Source organism: Squalius cephalus (assembly GCF_949319135.1).
Source record: "Squalius cephalus genome assembly, chromosome: 6".
NCBI classification, from domain to species: Eukaryota; Metazoa; Chordata; class Actinopteri; order Cypriniformes; family Leuciscidae; genus Squalius; species Squalius cephalus.
The window spans coordinates 7418795-7443392 of NC_137127.1; the positions used below are offsets into that span (position 1 = coordinate 7418795).

The following is a 24598-nucleotide window of genomic DNA, read 5'->3' on the forward strand; positions in this document are numbered from 1 at the left end:
CAAGAGCTGAAAAGGATACCAATTGTGATATTTCTTCCTATATTATAGTCAATATACTTTATTTGAGGTGTTCGTATGGCTTAGCGCCACATAAAAAGCACTGCTTTGTTTCATCACAGTATGAGACTGGTTTCATTAAATGGCTGAAAGCCCTCAGTCACAAAATGGCTCTTGCTTTGTGCTGCATAGCTTGTATTAGTTGCTGCATTACATAAAAGCTTCTTGGAACTACAGGAAGCGGAAGCAGGAAGTCCTGTGGAGGTCAGATGATTCACGCTGAGATTTCATTGGTCCTTCACTTGGCTAGCAATAAGCAGCCAATGAGAATTCAGTTGAGAGGTTAGGTCCGCCCAGATATGACGTCATCAGCCATATAAGGACAGTCTGGCTGGTAAGGCTGCTTTGTCAGCAGCTGTTTCGCTCCTCGAGCACATGATGGGGGTTGTTGTTTCTAGCAGTGCATTCCATCAAAGCACTCAGTGTGCTAGTGCTCGCTCAGATCTGCGTTATGGTTTCCCATGAAAGCCATCGTGTCAAATTAAATCAGCATTACTGAGACACTTTCACATGAGGTTTCACCTAGTTAAGGCAGAATAAAGTAGATTTCACATTATAGTGTCTTAAGCTGATATTTAACCATGTAAGGAAGATGTGAATGCTCCATGTTGAGATTTACTATTATAGTAAGAGGGGGTGGGCTTATTTCAGACAGAAGCCATTGCTTTTAATTTTAGACTCGAAAAGGGCAAAGGAGAGCAGAAGTGGTCAGACACTAAATGACCTGCAAGATAATGCAATGCATCTCATATACTTTAACATTTCATAAAGGTTATTTTGAAATGCCGATTTTAATTTATTTAAAAATTTTTTAGCAAACCCGATTGTATGCAAATGCTCATCACACTTGAAAAATTAAATGAATCATTAAAATTCTACAGGTGTTGTCTGTTTGTCATTAAATAAGCTTCTATGCTAGAACTTTACATTAAGGTTTCATTAGTTACCTATATTAACAAACTAACCATGAACAATATTTCTACAGTATTCATCTTAGTGCATGTTAAGTTCAACATTTACTAATACAATTTTAACATCAAAAGTTGGATCGGTTAACATTAATGCACTGAAAACTAACATGAAGAAACAATGAACATGTTTTTAACAGCAAATATTAACAGATAGAACAGTGAAAAATATATTTCTCATTGTTAATTCATGTTCTCTAATGTTAACAAATGATAACCTTTTTGTAAAGTGTTGCAACATATTTTCTTTTAAAAATAAGTGATGTTAATTCCAGCTAATTGCAGAAACGTTTCCCATGCTGCTTCATTTATATTATATTGGATTTCCTTTTCCCCAGTTTCCAAATCCAATTCCAAATTTTAAAATGCTATTGTTTACATGACAAAGACAGAACGGTTTAAGACATTTCACTTAGGCCTAGAGGACTTGGCATTTCACTGTTGGACTGAGATAATTGGATTTCACTTCGATTTTTTGTGAAAAGCTAGATGTTTAAGTCACAATTAAGCGATTTAGAAATAGGAAATAAGCTGAAATGAAGTTAAAATAAAAATTAATTACAAACTTAACTATTGACAATTCAGAAAATATGAGAGTTTTTTTTGTTGTTGTTGCAATAATTATGTCTTGATTTCAGATTAAATTTATGAACATTCTGCTATACTGTTCAGAACCGCTTGATATGTTTTCATTGTTTCTCAATATGCACATCTTTAATGTTATAGCAATTCAGCATCAGAGGAATCTAACCGCTCTGGATCAGAGTCTGGGAGTCAGTCGGAGAGCGAGCAGGGAAGCGATAGAGCTCGTTCCCGGCGTTCCGAGTCCAACAGCACCTCCGATTCCGAGAGCCACTTTGAGTCAGGGAGTGAATCCACTGGGTCCAAATCCCGGCAGAACTCAACACAGGTCAAAGACAAACCGGTCAGGAAAAAAGACAACCTGGCAGACGTGAAGAAGGTACAAAAAAAGGCCAGTCTGAACATTAAGAAGGAATCCTGAATTATTTCCATTTGATTTAATTTAGCTGATGATTCATTTCTTTATCATTTCAAATGAATTGTATCCATAATTATCATAGATGTGGGAGGAACATCCAGATATTTATGGTGTTAGAAGATCCAGTCGCAGCAGACAAGAGCCTGCCCGCCTCAACATCGGAGCTGAGGTAGGCTGGCTGTGCATAATACTAATTCAACACTGACCCCTAGCGGTCACATGCATTCTGTCACATTCTCAGTTGACATTTGCAACATGTTCTGCTTCTTGGACCAAAGTAATCATCGACATAGATACTTACTAAAGCATAAATATTTATGTTTGGCCTTGGACTCAGAACTGATCAGGCTTGGCAGCCCAAGTAGTGTAAACATGCCCTGTGTGTTGAAAGGTTTGTTACCTTGATGAATCTGAAACATGACATATTCATGCTTTTTAATCTAGTGTCAAATATTCAAAGTGGATTTTCATGGGTTTCTAGGGCAGCAGTGATTCAGAGGGGGAAAGTCCCAAAAGAAAAAGCCCACGGCAGAAAAAGAAAGAGTAAGTGTACTGAAAGTATTAAATTAGGTTCCCCCCCCCCCCTCCACCTTTTTCCATAATTTACTTGCAAATATCTGATTTGCTGTTGTTTTTCTGTTCTCATAATTGTCTCCATATAAAACACACAGTATGCAGAATTTAGATTCACCCATAGTTGTGCATGTAAATGTCTTTTAAGCTCATTGTTTATATTCATATTGCATTGTTCATATTCAAAAGTATTTGAGATCATTATTAAGATATTTTGTTATATAGTGCAATGACATTCATACATTTTAAGTATGGCTAATAACAAGTATATAACACACAAAAGACCTGTAAACAGTAAATATAAAAAAAAAAGAAGATAGTTTATTAAAAAATGCAATACATTATTTCTGAGTACGGCACCATTCAAAATATATATATATTTTTTTACTTTTATTCAGCAAAGATGCATTAAACTGGTCAAAAATGACAGTGAAGACATTGTAATGTTACAAAATATTTATATTTCAAATAAATTCTTTCTATGCATCAAAGAATCCTGAGAGAGAAAAAAAGCAGCACACCTGTTTTCAACATTGATGATAATAATAATGCACCAAAGCAGCATATTAAAATGATTGCTAAAGTATCATGTGACACTGAATTAATAAAGTAATACAGGTTTGTCATCACCGAAATTGCATTTTAAAATAGATTCAAAATTAAAAGTTGTTTAATATTTTTCATAATATCACTGTTTTACTGTATTTGTGATTAAAAATAAATGCAGCATTGGTGAGCATTGGAGATTTCTTTCAAAAGCATAAACAAATCTTTAAATGCTAGTGTATATGGACTGGTGGGTAATAAGTGGAACTTATAAGTGGCTTGCAGCTTTACGGTAGGGTAGCAGTTGAAGCCATTAGAGGTCCGATAGATGAACCTGTGGTATTTCTGTGTTGAAAGAAATACCTGGAAAGATGATGACTCAAAAGACGAAGAGGATGTTGAGGAAGAGGCCAGCAGTTCAGAGAGTGAGCAGGAAGAGAAAAAAGTTAGATCCAGACGACTTCCTGCTAGAAGGTAAGAGTGTAGCGAAGCCTGGCCTTCAGACAGCGCATCGTGAATTATCAACTGAGCTGTCTTATTAAATACAAATGATGATACATGGGCTCATTAATAACTGCTATGTTTGCGCTGATATGATTGTTGCTCTAACAATTTAGGATACTTGTGCTGATTTGTGATAAAGCATGTATCCTATGTCTGGGATAAGGATTAATATAATAATTGATTAACGCGTATAATATATGAGCAATGAGAACTGCTTATATTGTCGGACAGCTGTCTCAAGGCTATTGGCTCATGAGTCAGGCTGGTAGGCGTGAAAATGAATCGCTACACTAGCAAACACACCAGGGATGCAGAACGAAAGGCAGAAAGCCTAGTATGCTGAATGAGTGTGTATAAATGTGTGTGTGTGCTCTTCTCTTCTCTTCCCAGACCACAGACCAAATCATCTGCTGGCAAGCAGCAGCCGCAAAAGGGACGGAAACAGAGGAAGCAGGAATCCTCAGAGGAGGAGGATGAAGATGACGACGACGATGATGATGATGATGAAGAGGAGGATACTCCAAAAAGACAAACAAGGCGGCGAGCAGCAACTAAAGTCAGGTATGGATTGTTCTTAAAAAGGAGCGTATGTAGATTGCATGTATGGGAGATGCCAAGTAAAAATACTTTTCTATATATTTGCCCTTTAATAAATATCTTTGAAAATAATAAAGATGTATACACTCATGTAAAGCCTTCTGCATCATATTTCTAAGACCGTGGTACGTGTGTCTTTGCTGTCAAATCTTTACTGATTTTTATAATGTAAATGTAAGAATATAAATGTATAGCAACATTTCAAGATGAACAGTCACTGGACTGAAGCAACATGGATTTACCTGATTATATATGCATACATTATTTTTTGGAAAAGTCATGTCAAAATGTCTCAAATATGATTCATCAGGCTTTTGAGGAACCTTTATGTTTACATCTCTCAATCATCTCACAATAAAAACCACAGAGATCTTTGATCAGAAAACTAGTTTTTAAATTTCACCTTACTAAGACATTATTGGGAGATTTAGAGTGAAATGCATTTTATTTATAAAATATTTTGAAAAAGAATTTAGCTATTTTTTTCTTACTTGAGTATGAGCTCCATATTCTCCTGTATCGTATACTATTTTGACCATAAAAGCCTGATGTATTAAATATGATATGCAACACAAACTACCTAACTTTTACATCACATTACATTTTTAGTGTCAATAAATTGAAACTAGCATGATTTTTTTCATTGATATTCTTATTTGTGATTGACCCATACAGTATAATGACTTAGTCAAATAGTAATGATGAAGCATATGTCGCAGTTACAAGGAGGACCAGAATGATTTCGAGACGGACTCTGACGACCTTATCGAAATGGAAGGAGCCGAGGAGCAACAGGATGATGACAGTGAGACCATCGAGAAGGTCCTTGAAACCAGGATAGGCAAGAAAGGAGGTAAAGACCTTAGGTTTTTCTCTTCGTACTTAATATTCAGTGATACACACAGCAGTCGTGCTTATTTATTAAAGCCCTTTATTCTTTCCTCATCCTCGGTAACAGCTACTGGAGCTTCCACAACCCTCTATGCTATTGAGGAAAACGGGGACCCTGGAGCAGACTTTGACCCAGAGAAAGAGGAAGGGGAAACTCAGTTCCTCATCAAGTGGAAAGGCTGGTCCTACATCCACAACACCTGGGAGAGCGTGGACTCCCTCACTCAGCAGAAAGTCAAAGGGATCAAGAAGCTGGAAAACTTCAAGAAGAAAAACGACGAGCTTAACGCTTGGTTAGTTCTCACACAAATGACTTATTTCCATTTTTATATCATCTCTAGAAGAAACTGGCATTTTTACAGACCTGAATCTGACAGCAAATGTGTAAATTACAATTACGTTTTTTAGGTTGAGGAAAGCATCACTGGAAGATTTAGAATATTACAATTGCCAGCAAGAACTAACCAATGACCTGAGCAAGCAATTCCAGATATTAGAGAGAGTGATCGGTAAGTTCTGACTTAGTCAACATGAAATCAAAATGGACAATTCTATGGGATATTGCAGTGTTTATTAATAATTATTTATCTATGCACATCTGCTCATTATTTTTAAATTCATGTGCCCTCGTAATCATTAATAAAGTGAACTTCCCCTTCCTCTTGCAACAACATTTCTTCTCTGATGACGTGTTTACTGGTGTGAGGGCTGTCAATCACATGAAATCACAGCAATAATAAACCACCATTCAATCAATTCCCAATGGACACAATCAAGTCCTGTCCTATATTATTTCCTCTTCGAGAAGCTGTTTCACTCGGATATGTCACAATCCGGAAAAAAATTCTGTCGACTTTAATGAGACAAGTCTCTGATTCTCACCATGGATGCATTTATTTGATCAAAAATGCAGTAAAAACAGTAGTTATGGAATGTTATTAACATTTAAAATAAGTTTTCTTTTTAATACATTTTAAAATGTAATTTATTACAGTGATCAAACCTGAATTTTCAGCATCATTACTCCAGTCTTCAGTGTCACATGATTCTTCAGAAATCATTGTAATATAAGCTGATTTGTTGCTCAAGAAACATTATTAATGCTTAATTAGATGTTCTGCTTAATATTTATTTGTGGAAACCATTTTTAGGATTCTTTGAATAGAAAGTTCAAAAGAATAGCAAAAAAAAGAATAATTCTGTAACATTGTAAATTTATTTACTGTCGCTTTTGATCATTTTAATGTATCTTTGCTGAGTGAAAGTATTAATTACTTTTAAAAACAAATCTGACCCCAAACTTTTGACTGATAGTGGTTGCTTTTTGCCTATTATGATCGGTTACTAATTTTCCTTTTCTCTTATTAATCAGCAACAAGAGCAGGGAAATCACAAGCACATTCAGATTTACCCTGTAAGTTCACTGCTTTTGTGTGCACTATTTCTTATTTACTTGGCCAAAAGGAGATGTTTACTACTCAAATAATTTTCTGATATGTTGCAACAGCCCATAAAACCTCTTCCACTGAGCCAGAGTACCTGTGTAAGTGGATGGGGCTGCCGTATGCGGAGTGCACATGGGAGGATGGCGCGTTAATCAGAAAGAAATTTGAGGCCTGCGTTGATAGTTTCCTACACAGAAATGCTTGCAAGACAATCCCTTCCAAAGACTGCAAGGTGGGAATGAAAGTGTGTACTAATGGAGCTTTGTTTTTTCTTTTATTCTTATCATTGTAATGTTTTGGAAAAAGGCTATGTTATAGTTATGTGAACCCTGTCGTCTTTTTCTGCCCAAATGGAAGGTGTTGAAACAGAGGCCAAGGTTTCTGCCCTTGAAGAAGCAGCCCTCTTACATTGGAGATGAGAACCTTGAACTCAGAGATTACCAGTTAGATGGAGTGAACTGGCTGGCCCACTCCTGGTGCAGGTATGTAACATACAAGTGGAGTTTTTAGACAGGAGTTTTCCGCATTTAATACTTTGCATTAGGGATGTCAAAGTACAGGTAGTGGCATTACATTTGTGTCACGATGATGTTTCTGTGCATTAGCCTTTTGTATAAATCAGTGGTTCTTTAATGGTTTGGCCATGTTTTCCCATGCTCATTAAGCCGTGATCCAGATGTTTAGGAATTTGAACCAAGCTAAATTATTTCAGAAAAATGCTTGACGGACACAAGTACCATCCCACTTAACACACACATAAATTATAAGAACACTGATGAATACCAGTATAAAGCCCTATTCAGACGGGACAGTTTTTTGTTGTTGTTTCTTTGACTTCACACTCCGTGACTCACTCAGAAACCCACTTTTGGGTCGCAACCTATCGGTTGAGAAACACTGCTATAAATGAATCCTAATAAACGCGGTGTTTTATTAATTATTAATTAAACAACAGTGTTGACGAGTGCTTTTTTGTTCCTTTTTTATGACTGTCTACTCATTGAAATAAGTAATAAATAACACAGTGTAGAAATACTTGAAGCCAACCCTAATGTTGTTGTTTTAATTTAATTAAAATGTAATTGGTTAATATTAATATTTAATTGTATTAATTGTTGAAAAGAGAATAATCGTGACAACCCTAATGGTTATTATCACTGTTATTTTTAGTACTATTGATATATTTATAATTTAGATTTTAGTATACTATAATTTATATATTTATACTATTATAGTGCTTATTTTGTGTTAGCTTTTATTTTTTATATTTTCTGTTTTACTTTTACTTAAAGTTTTACAAATCTAAATGGTTTTTCTAAATGTTTCCCTTTAGCTTCATTTATTTACTTCATTAGTTCAGTTTGAGTAATTATAGTACTTCAACTTTCAGTTAGTTACAACATTTCCAATTTGTTTAACTTTCTCATCTAATATTTCTATTATATTTTATTTCAGATTTGTTTCAATTAACAAAAAAACTTTTTTTTTATAGTTCAAGTTTTAGTTTAAAATAACAAGAGTGGTTATTATCATGCTTTCATATTAGTTTGTGATCATTTAAGAATAGTTGATTCCTTCTACATTTTTGTTCTCTTCATCTCTGGTTTCTGTTATGTTCTGTAGGTGTAACAGTGTTATCTTGGCTGATGAAATGGGCCTGGGAAAGACCATTCAGACGATCTCCTTCCTGTCCTACCTTTTTCATCAGCACCAGCTTTATGGTCCCTTCATCGTGGTGGTGCCCCTGTCAACCCTTACCTCCTGGCAGAGGGAGTTTGAGACTTGGGCCCCGGATATGAACGTAGTGGTGTACCTAGGAGACGTCACAAGTAGAAAGACTGTAAGCTAGTACACATGCTGAGACAATCCAAATGCAAAAAAAAAAAATTTTTTTTGAGGTATAACGCTGTGTTTTTGACCAGATCCGGGACTACGAATGGATCCACCAGCAGACAAAAAGGATCAAGTTCAATGCACTTTTGACCACATATGAAATTCTACTGAAGGACAAGGTATAGGAATCTTTGATTTAATCTTTTGAACCGACTCTGTCTCATGGAAACGAGTTGTTCTTCATTGTTTGCACATTATTTAGTCAAGGCTTGTCTGTGTGTGCAGGGAGTGCTGGGGAATATAAACTGGGCTTTCCTCGGAGTTGATGAAGCTCACCGGCTTAAGAATGACGACTCGCTGCTATATAAAACTCTGATCGACTTTCGATCCAATCACAGGCTGCTCATTACTGGGACCCCACTGCAGAACTCACTCAAAGAGCTGTGGTCCCTTCTGCACTTTCTTATGCCTGACAAGTAGGTACTCGCAGCCAGGGTTTGAAATTACAAGTTCATATTTGCCATTTGGAGTCCACCAGAAAGAATGATAGAATATCTATATCTATATCTGTATCTATCATTTTTTGTCTTTTAACCTTGCTTTAGAATGATAACCTTGCTTTAGAATGATATTTATTGTGAAAGCACTGTACAAATAAATTTGTGTACTTTTAGATATTAAGTTAGAAAAAATAACATAACAAATATTTACTAAAAATACACTACTGTACTGAAAAATCTATATTTTTTATGGCTATCAAAATGTTAATTAAAATTTTGTCTTTAACACATTGCTTTAGAATGATATTTATTGTAAAAGAGCTGTACAAATAAATTTTAATTTGAATACGTTTCTGTTTACTTTTAGACATGTAAAATTGATATTGGGTTGAAAAAAAACCTAACATAAACATAAGAAAATATTTTCAGATAATCACTACCGTTCAAAAGTTTGGGGACTTTATGTTTTTGCAAGGATGCATTTAATTGATCAAAAGTGACAATTAAGACATAATATTACAAAAGTAATTTCGTGTGACATTTCAAATAAATGCGGTTCTTTTGAACTTTGTTCATAAAAGAAGGGGAAATAATGTATGACAGTTTCCACAAAATATTAAGCAGCACAAATGTTTTCAACATTGATAATAATTAGAAATGTTTCTTGAACACCAAATATCATATTATGATGATTTCTGAAGGATCATGTGACATTGAAGACAGGATAATGCTGAAAATGTTGAGGGATAAATTACATTTTATATTATATTAAAATAGAAACTTTGATGAAAAGTTTGTAATCACATTTCAGAATATTACTATTTTTACTATATTTATGATAAAAAAAATGTAGCCTTAGTGAGCATAAGAGACTTCTTTAAATAAAACATGAAAAAATCTTACTGAACCAAAACCTTTCAATCGTAGTATTCTCAGAGTATTTTAATATAATAATATTTTTAACTATTCTTTTGGCTTATGTACAATAACAATATAAAAGCCAATTATTCAATTTAAGAAGCAACACGTGGTCTTTTTTAATATTATGCGTAGTATTTTCTCACACAGTATAAATTGGTTATTAAATATGAGCTTATGTAGCTGTCTTTATATTTAAGGAAGGGGGTCATAATATTTAGGGGTCCTTGGCATCAACTTTAAAACCCCTGTTTTTGACTTTGCCTCCCTTTAGGTTTGAGTCCTGGGAGGATTTTGAGGATGAGCATGGTAAAGGCAGGGATAATGGTTATCAGAGCCTACATAAAGTTCTGGAACCTTTCCTACTGCGTCGTGTCAAGAAAGACGTGGAGAAATCCTTGCCGGCTAAAGTGGAGCAAATCCTCAGAGTCGACATGTCTGCCCAGCAAAAACAGTTCTACAAGTAAGCGCTGTTTTATCCCATTTCGTGCCTCTTTCCAAGGCTGTGCGCTTTGGGACGGTAACATAGCTCTCTAAATCAAGTAACACTTTGATTGAGCCAAATTCTGGATCCAGACTCTAAGACTGCACGCAGTTGGAATGCAAGTGTTTAGAGAACGTCTGCTCATCTCATCATTGTTCATTTGGAGTCTTAATGTAATGTTTGACTTTTTTAGATGGATACTAACAAGAAACTTCAAAGCCTTGTCCAAAGGCACCAGAGGCAGCTCTTCTGGCTTTCTCAACATCGTCATGGAGCTGAAGAAGTGTTGCAATCATGGTTTCCTCATCAAACAACCAGAGGATGGTGAGAATGATAAAGTACAAGAGCACCTACAGGTATGACTGTCCTAGATTGGAATTCAATGGGTTTGTTCATAGGAGAATGTCATTTTCAGGATGTTTTTGATGTTTGTTCAGTCCTTGGTGCGTGGCAGCGGGAAACTGGTTCTCCTGGACAAGCTTCTCACACGACTGAGGGAGAGAGGCAACCGCGTGCTCATCTTCTCTCAGATGGTCCGCATGTTGGACATCCTTGCTGATTACCTGGCTATGAAACGATATCCGTTCCAGGTATGAACCGAACAATACTGAAAAGGGTTAAGTTGGTTATCTGTTACAGCTTCAAAGTAAAGACGTGGACCCTTATTAGAAGGATGTGTACTAGGCAAGTGTAATCGACTTGCCGACTAGTAAAAACACTATTTAAGCTGTTTGCAAATTGGCCTAGAAAAAATATATTTTCCAATGAATCCTGCACCTAAATCTTGCTCTGATTGCGAATATGTGCCATTGAGGTGATAAGAGACCATTTTGGTTTCAAACCATTTTCAGTGGTTTCAAATGCGTATTGTGTGTTTAATTTTACTTTTACTTTTCAATAAATAGATTACAATATTTTCCGGAATTTAAGTCACACTTTTTTTATATCATCTAAAATGGACTGTGACTTATATTCCGAAGAGTCTTATGCAATTAACATCAAGCAAGCAACACAAGCATACACATTTGGATTGCCATAATAATTTATTAGGGCTGGGAGAATTTTTTTTTTATTCCAGAATCGATATTAATTCAAATTCAATTACTTTATTTTTGTCCTTGCTTATAGATGAGGTTGACAGAAGTTAGCCACTTTCGTTCCAACAGAGGATGAAATGTGTCGTTATCTATGAGTGGCGTAATATCCCAAGTGGACGCGTGGAAGAGACGTGAGACTGAAAGCACTGAAAAGCCCTCGCGCTACTCATTTGCTGAGAGAGATATAAGACCGTAGAGCTGCACGATTAATCTTTAAAAGACTGTAATCTTGATTCAGACACACACGCGTACTTTCAATTCGTCTGTCTATTAAACTTTGACCAAATCATATCGCAACATTCAGAGCTGTGTTGGTGTTGCCACTGACCCGGAGAGAGTTGTCATGAAACAGTCTTTTCAACCTCATAGTATCATTATTTCTGTGATGCAATAGTTAAAATGATCATAGAAGTACTGGGATAAAAGTTTAAAGTTCAAATCTGAACACTGATGTCTACGATAGCGATAAAAATCAGCTTTTGATAGAAACTTGGTGCTTAAAATAACGCATTTATCGATTACATTGTTTCGCCACTAGGTGGAGACAAGTGACTGTTAAAAGATTTATTTGTTATTGAATCATTTATTCAAGACAATGTAGTATGAAGTCAGAAAGATGTGATGATTTGTTTTTGTAAATATGACTCATCTTATACATGTACAGTGTATAAGTGTATGATATAACTTTTCTCGATGCATATTTCAATATCGAATCACAATACTTGTAGAATCACAATTCTTACAAAAATCGCAATACATATCATATCGGCACCCCAGTATCATGATAGTATCGAATCGGAAGATAGGTGTATCGTCCCAGCTCTATAATTTATGTTGCTTTTATACTTTTATTTGTCATTCCTGGTCTGTCGTCTTCAATTTGAAGTATTTGTTGTGGAGTGAGGGGAACTAAAATACATGTTTTTAGTGTTTATATTTGTAAATATTTAGTTTTATTTTATAAGTATTTTACATTACATTATAAATAAAATGTGACTAATACACATAAACGACTTATCTGTGTGTGTTTTTTCTCTCAACAATGCAATTTTGACCCAGTGCCACTTCTAGTCAGGTGTGACTTGTTTTTGTGTGTTACAGAGTACTCAATTACATTGAATTATACGAATACCCTTCCCTAGTGTCCTTGTTCAGATGAGAATTAGCAGTTTTTCATCAGTTTTTTTAATCTCTGTGAAGACTGGAGACATTCAGAGGTGTAGTGTCTATGTCTCTGGTGACTTTGGGAATCATGTGTCAGGGTTGCACCATGTTTGCTCCGACAGCAAGTTCCCCGAGCCTATTTTTATCCCCCAGTTATTTTTTGATCGGTGCAGCTTTGAGCATTAGCACAGCTTGCACCTCAATGTTGTTTTGGTCTGGCAAATGTGTCGTCATAATTTTGTGGTGACTTAGGGGGTTTTTAGGATTTTATGGGAGCTTATCTAGCTGAGATGCCCAAGTTTGGTCAAAGTGCCACGCTTGACATTCATTAACCGCATCTGTGTTTTCTCTAATGTTCAGCGTTTGGACGGCTCCATCAAGGGAGAGATCCGAAAACAAGCACTGGACCACTTTAATGCAGAAGGCTCTGAGGTAAGAACCTAAAATGTGGCATGCGTGTTTGTTATGTTTGGGCAGAGCTTCACTGTCTGGAGACATTTGCTATGGTTGTGATGTTCCAGTCTGAGCTCACTTGACAAAGCACTTTTCTTGTTCTGGGAATGCTTGATCCATGGGAAATACAGGCCTTATGTAATTATCAGGAGATTGAAAATATAATCATAAAGGGTCAAAGCGATTGTCGGATTGGAACAGGAAGGACCATAAAATCAACAATACAATCATTCAATATAATATAAATGATATAATAACATATAATAAATATGCTAAAAATAATTTCATATAATATAAATAATAAACTGTTGTTTGAGGTTCCATTAGACTGATTTATATCTCATATAAGATGTGAGTGATGCAATATAATTAAAGGGGGGGTGAAACACTCAGTTTCAGTCAATCTCATGTTAATCTTGAGTACCTATAGAGTAGTATTGCATCCTTCATATCTCCAAAAAGTCTTTAGTTTTATTATATTTATAAAAGAAAGATAGGCTTTACCGAGAATTTCCGGAAAAAAGCGAGCGGCTGGAGGCGTGGCGTGTCGGCTGTGCTTACGCGCCGATAGCTAACAACACACAGACATTTGAAGCAGTTTTACTCACGGTTCCAACGCACGACCGTTAACCTTTATCGTTGGGACTGCTCCATCCTTAAGCATTAGATGATCTGCAAATCCGGTGTCGAACTGGGCCTTGTTTATAAAACAATCATCGTCGAAATGCACTAGCAGCGAGCACAGCGCTTTGATGGTTTCGCTCTCTCGCTCTGGTCTACGGGTGCGCGCGCGCCCGCGCCCTCCCGAGAGAAGTGCCCTTAGGACCCATATAAGGAAATTCCGCCCCATCTGACGTCACACATGCCCATACTCGAAAAAAACTTTCCGAAACTTGTGACAAACCGGAAGGAGTATTTTTGGCACAGAAATACTCCTTCAAACGTACAACTTAATTTTTGAAACTTTGTCCATGTTTAGCATGGGAATCCAACTCTTTAACAGTGTAAAAAACTCAGTATGCATGAAATAGCATTTCACCCCCCCCTTTAAGTAATTTAAAGGTAAAATGTGTAACTTTTGCACCACAAGTGTCACCAAAAATAACAAAGCAAAAATAATGATTTTCTAACCAGTAATGATTTTCTCTGATCACTTCCCCTGTCTGCAAATTAGGCATTAGATGAGCTTTTTGAAGAAATCAACCTACTATGTTTATAATATACTAAATATATCTAGATAGAGTTAGCATATTGAAGTAACTTTGCAGATTTTCAACCAGCTTTGTATTGTTACAATGTAAATGTTAAAGAACTATGTTCTCTTTCTTCATGTTACCTGCACCTAGAGACAGTATATCCCTTTATTAGTCTACAAAATACTTTTGACAGCTTGAAACTACTTGAAAACTAAAGGTTGTACTTTTGCATTTTTGTATCCCTGCTTACTGACAGTCGGATCAAGCATAGTGCATTATGGGTGTAGAAGTTTTTCCACATTTAGATGCCCATCTTGTCAGCAGTGAATTTCCCCTTTAACCTAGAATAGGAGGTATATATTTAAGTATTAATTAAAAAAAGACAAGCATTTGGCACTTGTTCTCACTGCCCATCTGTGTCGTCTCCAGGACTTCTGTTTCCTGCTGTCCACCCGAGCTGGAGGGCTTGGGATTAACCTGGCCTCAGCCGACACAGTGGTTATCTTTGACTCGGACTGGAACCCACAGAATGATCTTCAAGCCCAGGCCAGAGCCCACAGGATTGGCCAGAAAAAGCAAGTAAGTAGAGCTCAAACCTTTGACCTAATGTGTAAATTCACTTATTGCTGAATGAACTTACAAGTAGCAGTACTTAGATTGCATTGAAATGTATTTGGCTTCTTTGCATAGGTGAATATCTATCGTCTGGTCACAAAAGGCACTGTGGAGGAAGACATTATTGAAAGAGCGAAAAAGAAGATGGTTCTAGACCATCTCGTCATTCAGAGAATGGACACAACTGGGCGAACCGTACTGGATAACAACTCGGCAAATTCAAAGTGAGAACCACAAAAATGAAATATAATAAATCTAATTTATCTGATCAAAATGTTTTAAGCATTCATTGAAATGACTAAACATTTAACGCATAATAATTAATACCTGTTTGTTGGCCATTTCCAGTTCAAACCCCTTCAATAAAGAAGAACTGACAGCAATCTTGAAGTTTGGAGCAGAGGATCTGTTCAAGGAACCTGAGGGAGAGGAATCAGAACCCCAGGAAATGGACATTGATGAGATCTTGCGGCTTGCTGAAACCAGAGAGAGTGATCAGGGATCTAGTGCCACCGATGAGCTTCTGTCACAGTTTAAGGTACTCAGGAGTCTATTAAATCTTTTAATGTTAACAGGGTTTCTGCAGGGTTTTAGAAAGTCTTATTTCGCCGTTTCGCCCACAAATCAAGGCCTTAAAGTGTAACTTCGCCAGTGTCGGTTGTAAATGTAAATTAACAATGTTTACTCATTCTCTGTTACATGGACTGAGAAATTCACGTTTATTTGTCGTCAAAAGTTCGCCGGATGATGCGAAACCCATCGTCCAGCTGAGTTTTGACAGCTCCGGGGCTTTTGTGTAAACTACAGATTATACTTCCGCATTTTTATACCCCTGCCCACAGACAGTCGGATCGACAGGGTTATTAACAATACAGTCATTGTTAAGTAGGTTTCTCACTGAAAATTGTATCGTACTATGTCTACTCTTTAAACAGCATTATAGTAAAATTCGAACTCAATGGCAACAGAACGGCAGTTTCTTTCAGCTTTTGCTTTCCGTTTGGCCTAAAACACTCTGTGTTCGTATGCGCTGGATCCTTCACTGGAGTGGAAACTTTTACTCTTTGAATTCTTGCACCCGAGAACAATACAAGTTGACACCATTATGACTAAAAGTTTGCTAAGAAGTATTTCCTACTATAGCAAGGCAGTATTTGACTATTGTTGTTATAGTCTGTTTTCTCTAGCCAGGTATCACTGATATAAAAAACAAAATAGCCTTTCTATAGTAGAGGCAGCCAAGTTTTATTGAAAGCCCATTTTGTCAGTGGTGAAGAACCCCTTTAAGAAGGTATTAAATCAGAGTAGAAAGTCTTAAATTCATAAAGTCATGGCATTACATGTTGCATGCCTTGTATCTTCCTCAGTATTTACACCTTTAAATCAAGATACATTTACTTGAGATTCAAATGTAAAATGAAGACTTGAAAAAATGGAACAAAATGAGTCTGTCAATCTAAAGATATTTAGGGGTCCAAGCACCAAAGGTTTTATAGACCCTAGGGAAACACATTTTTCAAGTTGCCAGACATGATTAAAGATATTACTGTCCATTTAAAATGAAGATACAATTTTAAATATATTATGATTGCATGGCTTACGACAGGAAACGATGTAAAAAAAAAATATATATTTTTTTTTATCTAACAGTATAGAGGGAGTGATTTCTTTTGAAAGTTAGTTGCCCCTTTTGACACCTGTGTGTGTTGCTCAAACAGTTAAGTTTACATATTTTCTCCTGATCTTCAGCTCAGCATGAACTGTGTGTTTTTTTCTTTTTCTGGCAGGTGGCTAACTTTACCATGGATGAAAGCACACCAGATCTTGAGGAGAGGGCTGTGCGTGACTGGGATGATATAATTCCAGAGGATCAGCGGAAAAAGGTGGAGGAAGAACAGAAGCAGAAGGAGATGGAAGACATCTACATGCTGCCCAGAAGCAGAAGCTCCAACAAGAGGGTGAGGAGGTGCTTCTAGGTTACCTGAGCTGGTTATTGTCTATATTTTCATGCACTCTGTCTAGGGTTGTGCCAGCTCAAATTGGGTAATGTTGGTTGCACGTTGTGTAATCTGCTGCCGTAGGAGCTCTTCTGTTGGGGGAAATCACATATCAACTGTAGATGCTTGTATGGTCATGGCTCACATCATGTGAGAGGAATTACGAGGAATGCCGAGCACCTCCCGAGCTCCCGATAGTTTTTAAACGTTTAAGTAAATTTGTGATTCGGCCTGAATTTGACCTGTGCATAGACTCTCACTTATTCCCAAATCATACAACATACATACATAGGTACATCATGCACAACCACATCACGCTACTAGCAACTGTGTGCGCATACACTGACACACCAATAGAGGTGCAGAGGGATGATGTCAGAAACCAGAAGACTAATTCGTCCCTGGTTCCTGTGAGATTTTCCTATGGGGTTTTTCAATTTATGATTAAAAAAAGCCTGTGATAAACATAACTTGGCGATACTTTGACGTTTTATTCTACAACATAAATTACATACACCCATAATGAAAACTCGAAAAAAGCGTTTTTAAAATGCAAGTTTTTGAAAAAATACCATTTCATCTCTTCGTGTAAATTTGTGAAAAGGTGACGTCATGCGCATGCGTATTACATGTTCAGTCTATAGGCGTCCAGGTCTGCGTGAATAGGGATTGTTTTAAAGTTGTCATCTTTACTTGAAAAAAACGTGAAGGATAAACGTATCCGTTTTTAGTACATTGTCTTGTAAGCGTACCCTCAGATACTGAAAGCACTCTTTGATTATTGCTGGTAATATATCTTGTTGTTCCTCTTTATTATTTAGGATTTGCTTGTATGTTTTGAAACTATATTTGAAAATTCTTAACATACAATATTTTAATTTTCAATTTGTAATTGTTAAAACGTAGCTACTTATAATTACATGAGTACTTTAAATATTTTTTTTTTTTACAAATAAATGTAAGATTTAAAGTCAGTAAACTAATTAATTAAAGGTATAGCGGAGGATTTTCTTTTTCCGGGTGGATCATCAAGACTATTGGTCCTCCTAAGTGTCAATCATTCTGGTGATATGTTTACGTAAGGCCGTCGTACGTGCTCGTGCACACGATTCACACGATGGCGTGCGCTCAAAACACAGGTTGGGATTCCCACTGATGCCTCAGTCGCAAAGTTTCTTGACAAGTAAAGTTTGGCATGCTATTTGGAGAAATCCATTTAAAATCACTGCTAGTAAAAGTTAATGTAAGCTATGATTAGCTCGTGCATGCTCTCTCGTGCACACGTTTAATAGGCGTTCCCTCTCGGGAGCAGGTAGAGTGTTGCGCATGTGCATTTTTTCAAAAAGTGGAGAGGGCGGTTCTTTTCTAAAATTCGGGAAAATCCTCTGCTATACCTTTAATAAGAAAAAAAATGTAGATCAAGATTTGATTCGGAGTCAGATCGTGACTCCCAGAATTGAAATCGGATCAGATCGTGAGGTGCCTAAAGATTCTCACCCCTGTTATTTTTGCAGAAATCCTTCAAAGGATTTTCAATTATCAGCATGCATTTATAATTATACTTTACATATGTATGTGTGAGTGCACATTTATGAACATTATAAATGTATGTACATAGCAGACAGTTGTGTGAAGTGCTCCCTGTGGCTTTTCCTTGCTTTTATCCTCTCCTGTGAGCCGGATCTGTAATGTCTTGCGCATACTGTAATGACTCATTAGATTTTATAGCCACACGCTGCATTCCCATGTGATGGCAGCACATGTTGAAGTATGCGGCGTCTGTAGCTTTTGGAAATGAGTCATTAAGTTTTACAGCGCAGTGGACTCCCCGGCGATAAGGCCGTGCGTGTTTGCAGCCACATGCTCATTACTCTTGCTTTAATCCAGAGCAGAACAGAGGCGTCCACAAAAAATTCATGTGAAACCACTATATCAATATTCCTAACACTATTTTGTTTTTCTATGCAGTTTTGTTAATCTCTGCGTGGAGAGGACAGATAAATACAGTCTGCATGGATACGTCATGGCACATTGTGTAAAAGCTGTATTGTGATGTTTTTAGGCGCAGGCTAATGACAGCGACAGTGACGTGGGATCTAAACTGAAGCACAGATCCTCGGGTTCAGATAGTGAAACGGATGACAGCGAGGATGACAAACGACCAAAGCGGAGAGGCAGGCCGAGAGCTCGCAAAAACAATGTGGAGGGATTTACTGACGCGGAGATCCGCAGGTAATATAACAGAACATCCAATTACACATTTAAGTGAGTCTTTGCTGTAAACATTGCAATTACTTAATGGTCTATTTATTTTAGGTTCATTAAGGCATACAAGAAGTTTGGAGCTCCGCTTGAGAGGTAAGAAATGCACCGTTATGAGTAAAATTTGTAGTCCATTTAAAAGCAGTACTGCTGAACTGGTTATGGTGTTTTCTACAGGTTGGAGGCGATTGCCCGTGACTCTGAGCTGGTGGATAAGTCCATCGCAGACCTGAAGCGACTGGGGGAACTGGTACACAACAGCTGTGTGACTGCAGTACAGGAGCATGAGGAGCACTTGAAAGAAAACCCTGTGGAAGGTGTGTGAATGTTACTATAGCAATGCTGAGTAAAAATGATGATTTCATTAGTTTTTTGCTCCTTTAATTGGTTTAATTTCTTTGTTGCAGCTAAAGGGCCAGGAAAAAGACGAGGCATTAACATAAAGATCTCTGGAGTTCAGGTCAATGCGAAGTCCATTATCCAGCACGAAGAGGAGTTTGAACCGCTGCATAAATCTGTGCCTCCAAATCCTGCTGAAAGGAGCAAGTGAGTCCAAATTAGAGAGTTTTTTTTTTTTTTTTTATATAATATAGTGCATAGTTACAGAGTGCAGTGTGTCTAACCGTTGCAAACACTGTAGGTGGAGATTTAATCAAGCCACTTAATTTGATTTGATGAGTTTATTGGGGAACTCAATATCATTGTCCGAAGAAATATCCATTCCAGGGTCGTGTGCCATTCAAAATTGATTTGAGAATGCCTTTTACATAAGTTCAATTGAGGTAGCAAGGAGAATCTAGAATCATTTCGTTTTCAGTATTATAATTATCTGCCTCATTCACTCAAGTGTAAAATGCATACAACATATGGGATAATTTCAGGAACATTAGATGATATTTATTTTGTTTGAATTACCACCACTTTATTTTACAGAATTATCAAAGTTACTTAAAATACTATTTAATCAATAGATTTTGTATGCATTGTCTTTAAAAGTTATATTATATGTCTGCTAGAATGTATAAAAATAAAGTTGTCTGAACACAATGTGGTATATTTTGACTGTATTAAATGATTAAATTATTTTGGAAAAAATATATATTTCTAAACAGTTGAAAAATAGCCGTAATTAGTCGAAATTAACTAATGATAACGTATGGACTAATGGAATTCCTCTGTGTGACTAAATTTTATTTTGCAAATTACTTTTTTTTTGGTGCATGGCCAATTCAATTCTAATTCCAGCTAATGAAGGTTTTGATTCAGATTTTTTCTAAACCCTGATCCATTCCTAAAGAATGAATAGGATGCAACCGACGAGAGTGAGTAACGTTTTCTTTCTTTGTTGGCCAGATTTCAGCTGACCTGTCGGGTGAAGACTCCACACTTTGACGTAGACTGGGATATTCATGATGACACACAGCTGTTATTGGGTATCTATGAGCACGGCTACGGCAACTGGGACCTGATCAAGACCGACCCTGATCTCAAACTTTCTGAGAAGGTACAGTGAGTCAAATTAATGCTTCCTCGCAGTTAAAAGACGGACAATTACCTAACCTGACATCAAATGCCTTGTTGTCTTTATTTGTAGATTCTCCTAGATGACCCTGATAAGAAGCCTCAGGGAAAGCAGCTGCAGATGCGAGGAGACTACTTGCTTAAGATGCTGAAGAAAGAGCAGGAAAGCCAAGATGCTGTTAAAGCAGGAGATGAGGTGGAGATCATGGGCCTCTAGGCCATTTTAAACTACTATATTTGCAAATGCACACCACATTTGTTGGACATGCAGGTTTTTAGTCTTAGGGTTGGGGTAAGAGTTAGATTACTAACTTTTTTGGCCATGTGGAAGTGCAAATGAAATTTCTTATCATGTACAGTTCAGTTTCAGTCAGTATGTTTTATGACATTTTCATTCTTTTGAATCTTCCCACTTCCCAGATCAAAACCAAAAAGAGGAAACCTCGAAAGAAGAACAAGGTCCCTAACAATGATCTGGTCAATGAAAATGCCTCTCCTCGTCTCTCCGACAACCCTTCAGAAGAGGGAGAGGTGAAGGTAAGTTACTTTTAATGCATCTTATCACCTATATAACAAACTCGTTAATATAGGGATTTACAGACGCAGAATCCACAGCACTAACCAGTTAGGTGGCCTTTTTTAAATTCTCTGATTTTCCAGGACGATGGAGCTGAAAAATCACCCACAAAGAAGAAACAGAAAAAGGATAACAAAGAGAACAAAGAAAAAACAGGAACTACTAAAAAAGAAAAGGAGGCGGACAAAGACAAAAAGCGTTTCAAGTCCAAAAAAGAGAAGGTACTTTATATGTTGGCAGTCTGCGGTGTTACGTTTCACCATGAGAACGTTTCCTTTAGAAGCCTGGTCTTAGGTATGATGTTTCACTGTCATCCTGTGCACAGTGGTTGTTAGTATCTTAGACAACAAGTTGACTCAAACTTAGATTTAAATTATACTGGTATTACAATGAAATTCTCTGTATTATAAATATAATATTTTCAGGTTACATTTTTCTTTTTTGAGATCACTTAGTTTTATATATATATAAAACAGTATATTATGTACAGATTTAGTCTGACCAAACCTGGATATATATATAAAGTTATATCTTGAATGAATATGTCTCTCATCTGCTCAACTTCTCCCTTTTTTAGGCCAAACCAGGAGGAAAAGGAAAGAAAGCTCAGGGCCCTGTGCACATTACTGCAGGAAGTGATCCTGTACCAATTGGAGAGGAAGATGATGAGCTGGACCAGGAAACATTTAGCATTGTGAGTGTTTCACACACAGCTGTTATTGGTTATCTATAAGCAAGGCTATGTCATTCATTCCTTTACCAGGCATGATCCCTGACGGGAATGTATGAAGTACTTGCAATGTCCCGAGTAGAAAATTGATTAGTGGTGTAATGTGTGTGCAGTGCAAAGAGCGGATGAGGCCGGTAAAGAAGGCTCTGAAGCAGTTGGATAAGCCAGACGAGGGGCTGTCGGTGCAGGAGCAGTTACAGCACACTCGGACCTGCCTGCTGAAGATCGGAGACCGCATCACAGAGTGCCTTAAAACGTACAATGACCCTGAGCACGTCAAGATCTGGCGCAGGTATCTCAAAATGCACATTATACATCCAATTCCTGGTGTTCCAGTTATATTTAAACATTATATTCAACCTCACTTTTGTTTAATTTTTCAGAAACCTCTGGATTTTTGTGTCCAAATTTACTGAGTTTGGTGCCCGGAAACTGCACAAGCTGTATAAGATGGCTCAGAAGAAGCGCTCACAGGAGGAAGAGGTAAGCTCATCTTAAATCCACAGTTCTCAGTGACTTTCTTCTCCTCATGTACCACTTGCTCACCTGCTCCTCGTATTTCACACAGAAAGAGCAAAAGAAGAAGGATGATCCTTCCAGGAAAAAACCCTTCAGACCTGAACCGTCTGGATCTAGTCGAGACTCTACAGGTGCCCAGCCCACAACCAAACCCCATCCTCCGCCTGGACCTCCCCCTCACGCCCACCACAGAGATCAATACAACCATCCCAATAAAAGGCACTTTCCTAATGATGGTGAGATATGCAAAATCTGCTTGTTTGACGTCCGATGTTACAGTTCTTCGGGTCCAAACGCTCTATCAGATCTAAAAATCAAACAATAAACGTAGCAGGTTGTGCTGTAGTACTCTATACCAAAATCTCAGTTGTCCACATAGTTATTCATCTTTTCTGATTCGTTAAAACATTTGTGTCTGGGATGCTGTGAGCCTGGAGACTGTAGCGTACACTGAATGTTTTTAAAATCTTAAATTTTATGCTGTAAGTGAATAGTACTCATAAACGGCTTTTGAGATGGTATTCTTTCTTGAAACAGAGTAAAGGCCTTGACCCACAAACAGTATTTGTTACAACATTAACTGTTTGATTAGCTACTATTGGTTTTTGAACAGCCATAAATTACATCATTTATGATTCCTTTTGTCATTTTTATGATCTCATTTGGTACCTTGTATCTATTAACAGACAGGGGAGATTGGCAAAGAGACCGTAAATACAACTACCCAGGTAACAGCAGTCAGCCCTGGCAAGGGGATCGGCATCACCCATATGAGAGTCACAGGTACAAGGACCACCACTATGGCGACCGTCGTCCTCATGGAGACTACCGCAGCTCAGGAGGTTACCGTAACAGCAGTTCCCCTCGCAAACGAGCCTATGACCAGTATGGCAACGATAGAGATCATCGGGGCCATCGAGACTATTATGACAGGTAAGCAAGGGGGGCTTTTTTATTAAAGCTACACAAACAAAATTTAAATAAGGAGCGAGTATATCATAAAACTATCTTCCAAACGTGTTTTTACCTTAACTTAAGGACTATGGTAAGCCTATAATAATTATTTATATTTTAGAGTTGTCGGGACCAATTTCCCAGCAAACTTCATACTTTCATCGTTCATCTGCAGTGTTGGGGAAAGTTTACTTTTAAAAGTAATGTGTTACAATATTGCGTTACTCCCTAAAAAGTAACTAATTGTGTTACTTTATTGGAAAAAATACATTGTTACTTTTTCTTACCTAGGTTAGACTTGCTTGTTTGTTGAATAACAAAAAATAGTTATATTTTTGGCAAATATAAAGGCCCTTTCACACCAAAAGTGAAATGAATAAGCCTCAGGCTGAAGGAAATGCAAAATCACGCCTGTACAGTAGAGGGCAAACAAACCTTTCAGCTGTGATGCCTTTCTGGATTGCAGAAGAATAGGAGCAGGAGAAGAAACACTTTTACTTCAGCAATAAAAATGTAAAGTCATTTTTGCTTATTAGTATGGTTGGATTGGATCATCAGAGGTCAACAGCAAAGACATTTGTTAATAAAGTGAGGTTAAATACATATGTTAAATAATAAATACACTAACTATTGCAGGTTTGCATAATATTCTGAGTTTGCTTTAAACATTTTTTTTTTAAATTAATTTTAAGCAATACTGAATCTGTTTGAGATGAGTAAATGCATGTTTACATTTAGTCTGGAACTGCAATAACCATCATGTTTACACACAACGCCTCTAAACTTACTCCAGATTTCTCTCAACATGGGGACAGGAGAGGTGTCAGTCAATAAATGGCAAAACAAAGTAACTTATTTGTTTTTATTTGAAAAAGTAGCTTGTAAATTTAAAAGTAATGGGTTACTTTACTCGTTACTTGGAAAAAGTAATCTGATTACCCCCCAACACTGTTTGTTTGTGCGTGGTTATGTCATATCCGTAAATAAAATAAAGATGCTCAGGAGTTTGCAAGCAAAAAGGGAAAGCGCCAATAGGCTACCCATAATAAAACATGGATCAACATAGTTTGCATAGCATCATTTTTGCTGTAAATTGAATAGGTTCACCAAACAATGTTTATGTTGGCAACAATGCCATTCTCTAAAATAGTTTCTAATTTGGTCTATTGGTCTTGGCAAGTTATAGTTTCAACTGTT

At 37.0% G+C, this 24598-nt stretch overlaps 1 protein-coding gene across 7 annotated transcripts in view; it reads left to right on the top strand.

The window, feature by feature from the left end:
* chd2 (chromodomain helicase DNA binding protein 2) overlaps positions 1-24598 on the top strand; it is a 41595-nt gene that overhangs the window by 12113 nt on the left and 4884 nt on the right. For 4 of the 7 annotated variants that reach the window (XM_079875058.1, XM_079875059.1, XM_079875056.1 and 1 more), the window contains 35 exons: positions 1752-1986; positions 2108-2194; positions 2507-2568; positions 3502-3618; positions 4039-4209; positions 4965-5098; positions 5204-5429; positions 5545-5645; positions 6509-6550; positions 6644-6813; positions 6939-7063; positions 8205-8421; positions 8504-8593; positions 8700-8890; positions 10107-10295; positions 10510-10672; positions 10754-10906; positions 12938-13009; positions 14656-14805; positions 14917-15065; positions 15190-15379; positions 16629-16799; positions 18901-19070; positions 19155-19196; positions 19278-19417; positions 19508-19646; positions 20454-20604; positions 20695-20817; positions 21042-21158; positions 21282-21419; positions 21776-21892; positions 22042-22220; positions 22312-22411; positions 22497-22683; positions 23134-23380. In XM_079875058.1, the coding sequence (XP_079731184.1) occupies positions 2108-2194; positions 2507-2568; positions 3502-3618; positions 4039-4209; positions 4965-5098; positions 5204-5429; positions 5545-5645; positions 6509-6550; positions 6644-6813; positions 6939-7063; positions 8205-8421; positions 8504-8593; positions 8700-8890; positions 10107-10295; positions 10510-10672; positions 10754-10906; positions 12938-13009; positions 14656-14805; positions 14917-15065; positions 15190-15379; positions 16629-16799; positions 18901-19070; positions 19155-19196; positions 19278-19417; positions 19508-19646; positions 20454-20604; positions 20695-20817; positions 21042-21158; positions 21282-21419; positions 21776-21892; positions 22042-22220; positions 22312-22411; positions 22497-22683; positions 23134-23380 (4820 nt within the window). In that variant the 5' untranslated portion in view covers positions 1752-1986. Of the gene's footprint in view, positions 1-1751; positions 1999-2107; positions 2195-2506; positions 2569-3501; positions 3619-4038; positions 4210-4964; positions 5099-5203; positions 5430-5544; positions 5646-6508; positions 6551-6643; positions 6814-6938; positions 7064-8204; positions 8422-8503; positions 8594-8699; positions 8891-10106; positions 10296-10509; positions 10673-10753; positions 10907-12937; positions 13010-14655; positions 14806-14916; positions 15066-15189; positions 15380-16628; positions 16800-18900; positions 19071-19154; positions 19197-19277; positions 19418-19507; positions 19647-20453; positions 20605-20694; positions 20818-21041; positions 21159-21281; positions 21420-21775; positions 21893-22041; positions 22221-22311; positions 22412-22496; positions 22684-23133; positions 23381-24598 lie in introns of all 7 variants that reach the window. The other 3 variants (XM_079875060.1, XM_079875055.1, XM_079875057.1) reach the window with 2 other exon arrangements.